At 39.9% G+C, this 13,338-nt stretch overlaps 1 protein-coding gene across 3 annotated transcripts in view; it reads left to right on the top strand.

The window, feature by feature from the left end:
* Window positions 1–13,338, top strand: part of MACROD2 (mono-ADP ribosylhydrolase 2) — a 1,393,268-nt gene that overhangs the window by 892,337 nt on the left and 487,593 nt on the right. For all 3 annotated transcript variants that reach the window (XM_072140441.1, XM_072140440.1, XM_072140439.1), the window contains exon 6: window positions 6,487–6,608. In XM_072140441.1, coding sequence (XP_071996542.1) covers window positions 6,487–6,608 — 122 coding nt within the window. The remainder of the gene's footprint in view (window positions 1–6,486; window positions 6,609–13,338) is intronic.

The raw sequence follows: 13,338 nt of genomic DNA, 5'->3' as shown, positions 1-13,338 counted from the left end.
TATTTTATACAATTTTGTGTTCTGAATCGACGTTAATCTATTTTTTTTTATTATTAAATGAGAAAAGTTACAATGCAACATTTCACTTTTGTTTGCCTCGTCTTTATTATGTTGCCACATAGTAGCCTTCCCTTCTTTAGCAATTGATGACCCTAAACCCACAAAAATGATCCGCTGTTAATAATCAAGGTGTTATTAAGAACAGATGAATATTGAAGATAAGTGTGAAAAAAGAATAGGGATCAAAAAGGTTTTCCAAGAACCCTGCATACACCCTTGGGATCCAGGACAGAGGTAACACCCAAAGAATAAGTGTACCTACCCTGCTCCCAACTAAAGCCTTGCATCGGTCACCCGATCTTATGCACTACCGACTCATCTTGAAGTGCCATAGGTCATGGGACTCGTTTTGGCCAATCAGTCAGGACTGGAGACGTTACTTGAAATTGTGTGTTTTTCCAAAATGCAGAAGGAAAGAAAAATGGAAGTCTCAAATTTATGGCACAGTTTCATATCCAGTGATTTCATATTCTTCAGTGTTTTGTTTTTATTGCATTTTTAACTTACACAGAGTTCTGTTAAAAATACATGATTAATAGAATAAAATGAAAAGGTTTGTGTGGATATCACTTGTGAGACTGCCACATTGCCAGAACCAGAATCCATAGTAGGCGGTGGACCTTTTTTTATGGTACCCTGGGCTGTAGAGCGTTTACCTGGAAAACACTTTGATCTTGGTTTATTTAATATATATAATTAACTTATGTTACTTTTTTTCATAAGAAAAACATAAGCCAAGGCAATCCATGATGTAATAGTTCACGTTGAGCGAAGTCCTTTCCAAATTAAAAAATAGGTATGTGTGTGGAACCTCACCTTACCTTTACTCTCATCACAATATTGTATTGACTTGATTTTGACGAGAAATGAAAGTCCAATACTGGATCTTATGATCATGTAATTGCTGGGTGTTTTTCAGCATGGCATAGAATACAATAAAAAATAAATAAATACAAACATAAACACATTTTTAAAGCTGGAGGTCCCAGAGATCTTTTCTAACTTAATATGACCTAAAATTGATAAAACATTAAGTAAAAAAAAGCCCTAAGGAGTTATAAAAGCAACGCATAAAGCAGTGGATAGAGTTGCTATTGCTGGCCCATTCATTATTCAGGACTACACATATTAGACATCAGAAAGCTCATAACGAGATAAAGAACCCATTCAAATAATTCATTTTTGGTATGAATATTCAAATATAAAGAATAGAGATGTCTTATGAAAAAAATAACAACTATTTGTTTACTCCAAATTAAACTACAAAGTAATTTTTAAATATCCATTTAGTTTATCAAAAGTAAAACTGAGCAAAACTGTTCTAGGTTGCACACCAGGGTAAAATATGTATTTGGTATAGTGATCAAAGGTGTTTTCCCATGAAATAAAATTCTCAAATCTCAATCCCCTAGTGATGTTTACACAATAAAGATAATTTTTAAGCCCTTACTTTACAATTTTACTCAGTTGTATTGCTGTTTTAGCTCCTATCACTCAGTGATGGTCAGTGTAATATTCCAGAGTATGGGTGGGGACTCTCTAAGCAGACAAATTATGATCGATCTAGTTCTGTGAGCTGACAATGTGGTTAGATTATCAGGGTACAGATGTATATACACTTTCATTTTCCTTTTGAACATTGCACTAGTATCTGACACAGAAAGAGAGATGAGACAGATCACAGATAATGAGATCAATGGGATCCCTATTACACACAATGACACTACAGCTCTGCTCTTCCACACCACATGATCAGATCTGATGTGCCTCCCTCCTTTTTCCCAGGGATAAAGAACTTATGCACACAGGAAGAAAAGCTCTTGAGGCTTCACAGTCCTGCTGCTACTAAAATGTACAAAACTGTGATTGTGCAGATCTCCAGGGCCTATACATATATAGGCCCTGGAGATTTGCAATCTTCAATAAGAAAATACAGCAGTACAATGACAAAGGAGTTGTGGATGCTATCCTTAAGCCTTTAAATCCAAACAAAAGTCCAAATATAGATCCCAAAAATAGGCAGAACTGCAAATGCTTGGTGACCAAAAAATATTGACGAATTTATTTCCCCTTATGCAGATATATATGGACTTTTGTTTGGGTCAAAAGGCTTTAGGATAGCACCTGCAAATTATTATAACGAGCTGCCGAGCCCGGTACTGGAAGCTAAGTCTACTCCACACCCCAGTAGCCTCTGCAGTTAATTTGCATATTACTAAAATAACATTTTTAGCAAGTTAGGTTTGGTTCCAGGATTATTCCATTACAGATTTGGGCAGAGGCCGGAGGAATGTACCATCACATCTACTTCTGATGGTAGATTCCTCATGGTAGGTTTCCTTTAATAGCTAGTCATATTGTGTACATATAGCAGAGGACTGCTCGCTCCATGTCGTGTCACCAGTCTGCGCCGTGTAATGTGCTGCTCATTTTCTTTGTCTGTAAAAGTACAGACACAGAATTAACAACAGAATGTGTAAGATGTATTTCGAGAGCTGTAATCTTATAAAGCTGTGCTTAGCTTCTCCAAATCAAATGTGTTTCTTACCAACAAGCTAGAAATAACCCGCCAGCCTCTCACCTTTTACATTTTACATACGCAGCCAAATTATATACTAGAGCGGTGTAATGCTACATTTCTGCCTTTGCATCTGATTGCTATAGAGGAAAATGCATTTCTTTTCATAAAACATGATATCGGATTGATTTTTTTTCCCCCTTAAAGTGGCAAACAGTAAATGAGTTTCTTCTCTTAGATGCGACTACAAAATATAAACCTCTAAAGGGCTGATGTTAAAGGGGTTTTCAGGGCTATAATCACCTACCATTACCTATGCATAGGATAGGCCATTAATAGGCGCCCGGTAGGATCAGTACCCCTAGCCAGGTCCGGCACCAGCCTGGGCAATTGTTGGGGCCCACATAAGGCTGTACATAAGGAATCCATTGGGGTGAGAGGGGCTGTATCTAATGACTCCATAGAGGGTTAGGGGGGCTGTATATAAAATATGACTGTGCTTTTTGGTATGATAAACTAGGGAATATTTTCGGGAACAGGAGGCTGTTTTAGTTTCTGAATTGTTAATGCCGCCACCTGAGTTCACGGCAAAGGGACCCACTGAGGCTCTGTCGCCCAGGGGCCTACTGAAACCTGGAGCTGCCCCCAGCACTTGTCTTACTGCATCGGTGCATGGTTCTCTGCTACTCAAGGGACAGACAGCTCCCTCCATAGTGTATCATAGTGTATTTATCCTGTGCTTGTGGGGGGTTTTGTAACTGGTTTTGTAAACGCCACCAATCCTCTATTTAGAGGGATGTACCAAGTTTGATTGTTACCCTCTATTCACAAGATAGGGGATTACAATCTGATTGGTGAGTGCACAACTGCCCGGGCCGCCAACGATCACAAGGAATGCAGTCCTGTTGTCATTTTGTGGCGGCACGGTGGCTGAGTGGTTAGCACTTCTGCCTTGCAGCACTGGGGTCCTGGGTTCGAATCCCACCCAGGTCAACATCTGCAAAGAGTTTGTATGTTCTCTCCGTGTTTGCGTGGGTTTCCTCCGGGTACTCCGGTTTCCTCCCACAATTCAAAAAAACATACTGGTAGGTTGATTAGATTGTGAGCCCCATGGGGTCAGGGAGAAATTTGTCATGCTTTGTGCAGCGCTGCGTAATCTGTGTGCGCTATATAAATAAAGAATTATTATTATTTATTAAAGGAATGGCATATCCTACATGAGTCCTGCCGCTCCATTCAATACTAACGGAGTGTTGGAAATTGTTGAGCACATTGCTCAGGTATGTATGACGCTGAGGGTTTCAGACATACCTGGACGCTGGGATCATCAATTTTCAATGCTCCCAGAGCATTGAAAGGAGATGCAAGACGCATGCCCAACCTACCGTTTCGGCAATTAATATGATTGGGGCCCTGATTTCATGACCCAGCAGTGTGAACTCCAGCGATCAAACTTTGTTTAGCATATGCACATGACCTTTGTGCATGTTATTTTGTCCTACATGGCGTAACTTGGTGTGTTGTACCAAAGTGTTTTCATTAAAGTTATTGATAAATGATTTTGACAAATGTGATACCACCCCTTTAACTTAACAACCTTGCTAAGGGATAGGTCATTAATTTGCGAGACCGATTCGTTTGCACAGGTCACAACACGTGTCACTTATGAAGAGGGTGTTACTGACTTTAATGACATTTAGAGGTCGTACATCATAGACTATTGGTAAATGCCAAAACCAGTGGACATTTCTGGATTATTGATTGGACAGGTTTTGTATAGGTAACTGATCTGGGAGTGTTTTATGACTACCATAGATAAATAAGACGTGGACACGGACAAGTTATAATATAACAGTACGGTATCCAATATAATATAACACACTGTTTAAACCAAAAGGTTTTGTAACCCTTGTTTATATGGGTTAATTAAGGAGAGCAGGAAAGGGCTTGATCAAGTGATTGGACGAATTCTTATTCAAGCCCAAGTATGGAATAAGTTAAAAAAAAAAAAATTAAATTAAATAAAAGTCACAGTTACATTTAAAAACCAAATAAAGTATAAAACACAAAAACACATAAAAATTTGGTATCACCACATCCACATCAATCTGTACATTTTCTTTGTGTTTACCTCGAAATAGTTAATAAAATCTTGTGCTATAAACCCCCAAAATGAATTATCTATCTCATCCTGCAAATAATAAGCCCTCATATGTTTGCATTACCAAAAAATATACATTTTATTACCTGTGACAATACAAATGTGCTCTGAATGGCGCTGCTTCCATTCTATGCCCGGCGTTGCGCCCATTCAGCAGTTACCACCACATATGGGGTGTCGATACACTCAAGAGAAATTGGGCATCAAACTTTGCAGGGCATTTCCTCATTTAAGTCATTGTGAAGTATAATTTTCGGCCTAAATTAATGTATTTTCCCCCCAAAATTCAAAAGTTTCTAAATCGCACATCCATACTGTTTTAACCGCTGTGGAACACTTAAAGAGTTAATAGACTTCTTAAGAGTTGTTTCACATACGTTAAGGGGTGTAGCTTCTATGTGTATAGTATATTAAGGCCTCTGAAATTCACTTGAAAGCTGAATTGTCCCTCAAAACTTGATCCTTGGCAAAAAAAAAGATCAAAATTGCAGCTAAATTTCTAAAACCTCATAACACCTAGAAAAATGGTAGGACGCATAAAAAACATAAAGCAGACATTCCCGAAATGTTACTTATCAAGCTATTTGGGTGGTCTAACTAAATACCTAGAAAGAAGAACATATAAAACTCTGAAAATTAAGAATTTTTCTAAAAATATTCCAAATTTTCATTTTTTTTTTCAGTACAAAACGCAAAACTTATCACTTAATTTGTTCAACTAACATGAAGTGCAATGTGTCACGAGAAAGCAATTTCAAAATCAGCTGGATGTGTTAAAGCGTTCCGAAGTTATAACCAATCTTTTGTGACACATGTCGGATTCTGAAAATTGATTCTTGTTGTTAAGCTGAAAACAAGTTTCTGTGATAAGGGGTTAAAAGGCGCCTATTACTGTATCTCTGTGGTTCATGATAGTATTGCCGGACAACAGCAATTCTTGAGATTTGAGAGTTAAGTCAGTGTCGTGCAGCTTCTCTGCTAGGCTAGATTCTCGTGAACGCATGCTCGACCTATGACCTCTCCATAGAAATGCATGGCCTATGGGCCGTGCACACGGGGAAAGATAGGACATGTCCTATCTTTTCCCCGAGTACGGAGCAGTACGGTGCCGCACGTGTGTGCTATTGCCTTCCATGGGGGACATACATACGCCCCCCTTAAGGTCATGTAAATGCGGCCTTATTCCTCCTAGACATTGATTAACATAAACAGTGGATTTTTGGGGTGTCCGGCTCCTTGAACACCCAGAAGAACAGACACTTTAAAATACCATGGGTGCTCCATGTGAATAAAGTGCTGATGCACATGCTGGGATGGCTCCTAGAAGGTTAGCAATGGTCCATTCATTCACATCATGTCCTCCATTTGTGTGACCTCTGGAGGGTGTCGGCAGTCAGACCCCTGATCAGACCCTTCCATCCTATCTGTGCATACAGTATTGTGTAATACTTTCTAATATACTGTGAGTTTCAATTTTACTTCTTGTATGTTCTCTCCGTGTTTGCGTGGGTTTCCACCGGGTCCTCCGGTTTCCTCCCACACTCCAAAACATATTGGTATGTTGATTAGATTGTGAGCCCCATTGGGGACAGGAACTGATTGGGCAAGGTCTGTGCAGCGCTGCGTAATCTGTGTGCCCTATATAAATAAATGAATTATTATTTTGTATGAACATGGTTTGTAATCAGATTTAAAAAAATCTTATGTCGAAAACTGGTAGTTAAATCCTTTTTCTTTTTGTTTGCAGATGTTATTCACACTGTTGGTCCTATAGCAAGGGGACAACTAAGCGAGAGCCACAAAGAGGACCTTGCAAACTGCTACAAGTCTTCTCTCTCCCTGGTAAAAGAGAATAAAATCAGATCAATAGTAAGTCTTCAGTCGATTTCATTTCTTTGTAACCTCGTGTTGTCGGCATTGATCAATTTGTGTACAAGTTCTTGGCAAATATTTCAAAGTTGTTTTCATACGTGACCGTTTCGATGATTTTCTTTGTGTATATTTTGATCAAAAAACTGGGGAAGTCAAACCTCCCCTTTTATGAATAGCAAAAAACTGTGCAACAAACTACTTTAAGAACCTTAAAGTATCGCATTTAGGATTTGTTAAAAATAGATTTGTGGATAAAGAAAAACTTTGTACAGGTTGTGAGGGATTAGTGCCTGATACAAGTATATCAAGAACCCTTATGTAAAGCACCACCTTCCTGCAGGGGCGTAACTAGAGTGGTAGCAGCCACAATGGGGCCCGCAGTGTCAGGGGGGCCCTTTCATCTGATCTGCCACTAAAGAATGGAGCATACAGCATAAGACGTATGTAACATATATGTGATTATATATGATGTATATGTGTGTGTGTATATGTTCTATATGTGTGCATATGGGGCCCTGCCTCTCCTAGTTTTCCTCCTCTGCCCCTCTGGACATTACACAGGACATACAATGCCTAGGTCTTTGTGCATTACACAGCTTGTTACAGACTAGGTTATTGGTTTAGGTTATTACAATAAAGCAATAAAAATGGGTTTATTCAACATTGTATTTGATAGAATTTGGTCAACCTGTAGTATAAACAATGTCATAATTTTGGGAAAAATTATAGAACAATATGGTTAGCCATGCCCCTTTTTGTAAACCACTCCTCATATAGGATGGGCACATGCCAGTCACATCCTTTGTGGGAACCCTGTAAAATGCCTAGGAGCCGGATGGCTGGTCTTCCATGAATGGGGAAGTCTCCTCCCTTTTCAGAAGCCCTGGTTCCTGTAAATATTGGGGGAATTTTTACAAACTATACTGCAAGTCTCTGTGTCAGAGTGCACTCACATTCTGTGCGCCCTGTGCTGGACTGGTCCATCATAGTACCAGAGAACCATCTGCCAGGTCCATGCTTAAACTGGGGCAGAGACATTCATTAGAATAGAAATCCCTTTTAAGTGTAAAGAGCAATCATTTGATACAATAAGGGGGGGAGGGGGTCATTGAGTCAAAACACTGATTTCCAAGCCATAACAAAGTCGGAATATCCTTCCCTTACACCGTATAAATGCGAAGTGTCTGCAGCGGCACAGAGCTGGCCGGGGCATGGAGTGGGTTGGGACGACTAGCTCCGGTGCATTGACTAAAGCCTGCACCAGCTCCTGGCACATGTTACATCACAATCCTATGCCAGTCAGGGCCAGGTCCTCATGCCCTTAGTACATCGGGCATGATTTGTAGGGTGGTGGGTTGGGATGACCTCCTGCTAATGTTATTTTTTGTCATAAAGGTGATTTATAAATACTATGGCTTTTGGGTTTTTGATGATACAACATCCATGGGATGGAAACGGCCATCAAGATCGCTACCCATTCTAGGCCCATCATACCCCCTTCTGAAACTTTCTGCACCTTCTCAATTGACTCCACAGGGGGTTCAGAATATCCTTGCACCATTTGTTTTTTACCCTATGATTATAGTTTTTAAAATGTTATGGTGACTATAGATTGCCAGGGGTAATGTGTAAGATCTAAGCTACAATAAAAGGGGTTTTACAGGCCAGTACTTAAAACTAGAGGGTGGGGGGTGTTAAGCAGGTCTGTACGTCTCCAGTTGTGTTTCTGGCAGGGGCCCGCGGATCATAATGTGGGTGTTTCATGCGAAATAGTTAAGTGATTATTCTCTTCACAGTGTTGCCATAGTAATGATTCCCAACCTGAAATTCTTAAATGCTGTTTGCCTTTAATGACTTGCTTTTTGTCTGCAGTTCACAACAATCAATAGGCTCTGTTTTAAAAGGAACCTTTCTGCGAGTAACAGCACTAACTCGATATTCCATTCAAGGCATAAAGAAAGAAACCACTATTTCCTGCTTCTTTCCCTACCTGTTTTTTCTTCCTTTTTTTCTCTTATACCATTAAGATCGTGCATACAATTGCACATTTTGCAATGTAGAAAGGGGAAGCTTTTTGTGAGAGGGAAAACGACAGGTTCTTATGGCAAAATAACAAAGGAAACCGCTGTAGAGCCCTTGTTTGTGCCACATAATGAAATATTCCTGCATATAATATCTGGTGTATGCTACACTTGTTATTTCAGTCTGTGTTCGTGTTTTTTAAGTGCTTTTGTATAAACCTTCATCATGTGGATCCGATATTCCCAGTTAACCCGAGAGGCGTAGGGACTTAAAAGGAAACGTAATAACGCCTTATGCTTATAGGTCGTATTGTATTGCGCTCATTTGCTTGGAAAATCTGGAAATTGGTTAAAGGGGATGGGTGTCGAGGATGATTATATAAGGGAGATATAGAGGTCGAAATGAGTAGTATAGTTCATACATTGGTCAGCTACCCAATAAAACCACACCGATGACCTGGTTACGGTCACATGAAGATGACTTTCTACTGATGTCTATAACACTCTGTCGTATGAGATCAAACCAACCAGAATTTGGTTTGAGGAAACTAAATTTTTTTATCGAACTAGGGTCCTTTGGTTGTGGTCAAATACTTAGACCTCATCATCATTAGGTGGTCAACTATATATATATATATATATATATATATATATATATATATCTTTATTGCTGCTGCCTGACCTTTATTCCCAGCTATGAACTCTAAACTTTAGATGGGGACACTCAGGCCTGTCTATGACCCTTTTCATGTCTGTAGCTTTATTACCCTTTTATTGGGGTCATGTTGAGGCCATATCATGGTGAAATATCTTGGAAGGTTATAAAATTGTACTAGAAACTGGTAAGAATGTACTAACCTTTATAGAAGACTCTAATGATGTCAGGGTCTTTTTGTTCCTAAAAAGGGGATTAGAGACTCTAGATCAAGGAAACGTGGCAGCTGACCCGGGACACTGTGAGGTTACATTGGACTTTTCCAGGCGTAGTAGGTTTCCGAGTCATTGAATCAGTCTGACTTTGTAGTCTGGAAGATCTATCAGTTGTGTCGTTCTCTACATTGGGAGCTAAAACTATTGTAGAAATCTCTTCTGTGTTATTGAAAGAAAAAATGGAAAAAAAGTTGCAAACCAATGTTGGATTGAGATTTCATTCTTCTGAAAGTCCGATATAGCAATAATATCTGTATCCGTCTCTTAGGAATGTTCAACGTTTCCCATAGTCAAAGTTAAAAAGTTAAAAAAAAAAACTCAACCATTTTATATTTTGTATGGGTTATCATTGTGGTTCATTTTGTGCTTTTGCCTTTTTTTCTGCTAGGCATCTGGTTATTTATCACTACTTATAATTTTGAAGGTAGAAAAATCCTCTTCAAGCAAAGAACCACACTGAAAATGTTTAAACTAGATGCGGCATGTAAATCTTTAGTCAGTGTAAAGTGACACTATCCCCTTTTATATGCTGTCCTGTGTACAGAGCAATCTCATAACAACAAATCTAGGAAAATAGGAAAATAGCTTTTGGGTCTGGTGTATTCACGAGTTGTATATCTCCTCTGTCCTCTTCCCTGCCTCTCTCTAGTGACTAACTGATTGGTATATATACTTTCCTAAACAGAAAGCTGTTAAACTCTGTCTTGGGCTGATGGGTGTTTAAAATTGTTAAGGGGGTGCTTTCTCTTATGAATAAACTGGACTCACAGATCTAACATCAAAATCCAGCATCCAGGGAGACTCACTCATAGGTCCAGGCACCCTGATTGTTGTAATCTCCTTATATTTGTCATCTATGGCCTCCGTCCTTCTAAAATAAACTTTTAGAATTATGCTTTTGAGCCAGAAGGGCTGTGGGGGGCCATTACTAGAGACCTATTGTGCTCCAGATTCACAGGCTGTTCTACTGTGCAGGAGAAATCCACCCTCCCACTATGTGAGATTACAGCAGGCATGAGGAAGGCAAATGGGCTAAGGGAGCAGGGGGAGGGTGAGAAGTGCACTGTATAACATCCTGTGAAGCTACAGCATGGAAGGGCTCTGGTTACACCCCAGAGCCCTTCTGGTTTATTAACATAATTTTAAAGATGATTTTATAAGGATAATACATCTGAATAGATTACCACATTCATGATGCATTATTTTTATATACTTTAATTATTTATTTTATTTTTTTGAGGGCATTGCCAAGTTCAGCATTGTACCTCCAAAAAGCTTCCTAGCTTCCTCGAAGGGTAGCTGTGGGTATTTTTAATTCATTGTTAAAAGGGTTGCCCATTTTTGGGAAATAACTGATATTGTTAGCGTAATGAATTTACCATTATACTTTCTTTATCAAACCCTTATGGTTTTCTATATCTCTGCTTGCTGACATTTAACAAGAAGCTTCATGCTTTACCTCCCGTGGATAAACAGAGCTGTGTGATAGAATGAGGCACCTGTGTGTCATCACATGACCCGGGATATAACGAGCCGTGCACCTGTGAGTCGTCACATAACCAGGGAAATAACGAGCCATGCACCTGTATGACATCACATGACCAGGGATATAACGAGCCGTGCACCTGTGAGTCATCACATAACCAGGGATATAACGAGCTATCCACCTGTGTGACATCACATAACCAGGTATATAACGAGCCACACACCTGTGTGATATCACATGAACAGGGATATAACGAGCTGTGCACCTGTGTGACATCACATAACCAGGGATATAATGATCTGTGCACCTGTATGACATCACATGAGTAGGGATATAACGAGTACTGCACTTGTCTGTTATGACATAACTAGGGATATAACGAGCCATGCACCTGTGTGACATCATATCACCAGGGATATAACAAGCCATGCACCTGTGTGACATCACATTACCAGGGATATAACGAGCCTTGCCCCTGTATGACATCACATGAGCAGGGATATAATGAGTAGTGTATCTGTGTGTCATCACATGAGCAGGGCTATAACGAGCCGTGCACCTTTATGACATCACATGACCAGGGATATAACGAGCCGTGCGCCTGTGAGTCATAACATAACCAGGGATATAATGAGCCATCCACCTGTGTGACATCACATGACCAGGGATATAAGGAACTGTGCACCTGTGTGACATCACATAACCAGGGATATAATGATCTGTGCACCTGTATGACATCACATGAGTAGGGATATAACGAGTACTGCACTTGTGTGTCATGACATAACTAGGGATATAACAAGCCATGCACCTGTGTGAAATCACATCACCAGGGATAAAATGAGCCATGCACCTGTGTGACATTACATAATCGGGGATATAACGAGCCTTGCCCCTGTATGACATCACATGAGCAGGGATATAATGAGTAGTGTACCTGTGTGTCATCACATGAGCAGGGATAAAACGAGCTGTGCACCTATATGACATCACATGACCAGGGATATAACGAGCCGTGCGCCTGTGAGTCATAACATAACCAGGGAAATAATGAGCCATCTACCAGTGTGACATCACATGAGCAGGGGTATAAGGAACTGTGCACCTGTGTGACATCACATAACCAGGTATATAATGAGCCACACATCTGTGTGACATCACATGACCAGGGATATAACGAACTGTGCACCTGTGTGACATCACATAACCAGGGATATAATGATCTGTGCACCTGTATGACATCACATGAGTAGGGATATAACGAGTACTGCACTTGTGTGTCATGACATAACTAGGGATATAACAAGCCATGCACCTGTGGGAAATCACATCACCAGGGATATAATGAGCCATGCACCTGTGTGACATTACATAATCGGGGATATAACGAGCCTTGCCCCTGTATGACATCACATGAGCAGGGGATATAATGAGTAGTGCACCTGTGTGTCATCACATGAGCAGGGATATAACGAGCCATGCACCTGTGTGTCATCACATGAGCAGGGATATAACGAGCCATGCACCTGTGTGACATCACATGAGCAGGGATATAACGAGCCATGCACCTGTGTCACATCACACGATCAGGGATATAACGAGCCATGCACCTGTGTGACATCACATGAGCAGGGATATAACAAGCTGTGCACCTGTGTGACATCACATGAGCAGGGATATAACAAGCTATATAACATCACATGACCATGAAGCATTTTTTATCCACAGTAAACATTGAAGCTTCCTATAGAATAACAACAAACGGAGGCATTGTGAGGAATTGGAAATTGTATAACTTTTCATTACCCAAATAATAACAGTTATATCCATAAAATGAACAACCCCTTTAACCAAATGTCTGTATGCAATGAAGGTGAAAAACTGTAATATAATAAGTCATTTTCTTTAGGTCTTTACACTTTACATAACATATATTCTATAATGTTCCGGGATTAAAGCTTTGTCATATTTATGATATGGTTATTGGATTTTGTAGAATTATACAGTAGAGTGATTATTGCTTCTGCTGTCATATAGTCACCACCTTCATTATTCATTGCTCTATGTTCAGTGTAATCTAGACCATGTAAGGCGCAGCGCAAATGACTTGTGCTACCTGATTGATTGCTGAATTGATTACTTGCGCAGACAAGTATTTTTTATGTTGTCTTTAAAGATGAATATTTTATGAATTCATTTATCTACTGATCACATGGTGAGATACACAGGGGAGCTGATGGATGAAGGCATCACTGATGGTAATGGCCTTGTAAATTCATGGTGGTTTGAA

Source organism: Engystomops pustulosus, chromosome 3 (genome assembly GCF_040894005.1).
Source record: "Engystomops pustulosus chromosome 3, aEngPut4.maternal, whole genome shotgun sequence".
Taxonomy (NCBI): domain Eukaryota; kingdom Metazoa; phylum Chordata; class Amphibia; order Anura; family Leptodactylidae; genus Engystomops; species Engystomops pustulosus.
Note: the sequence above shows the minus strand (reverse complement) of the source record. Positions and strands in the feature narration are given on the sequence as shown.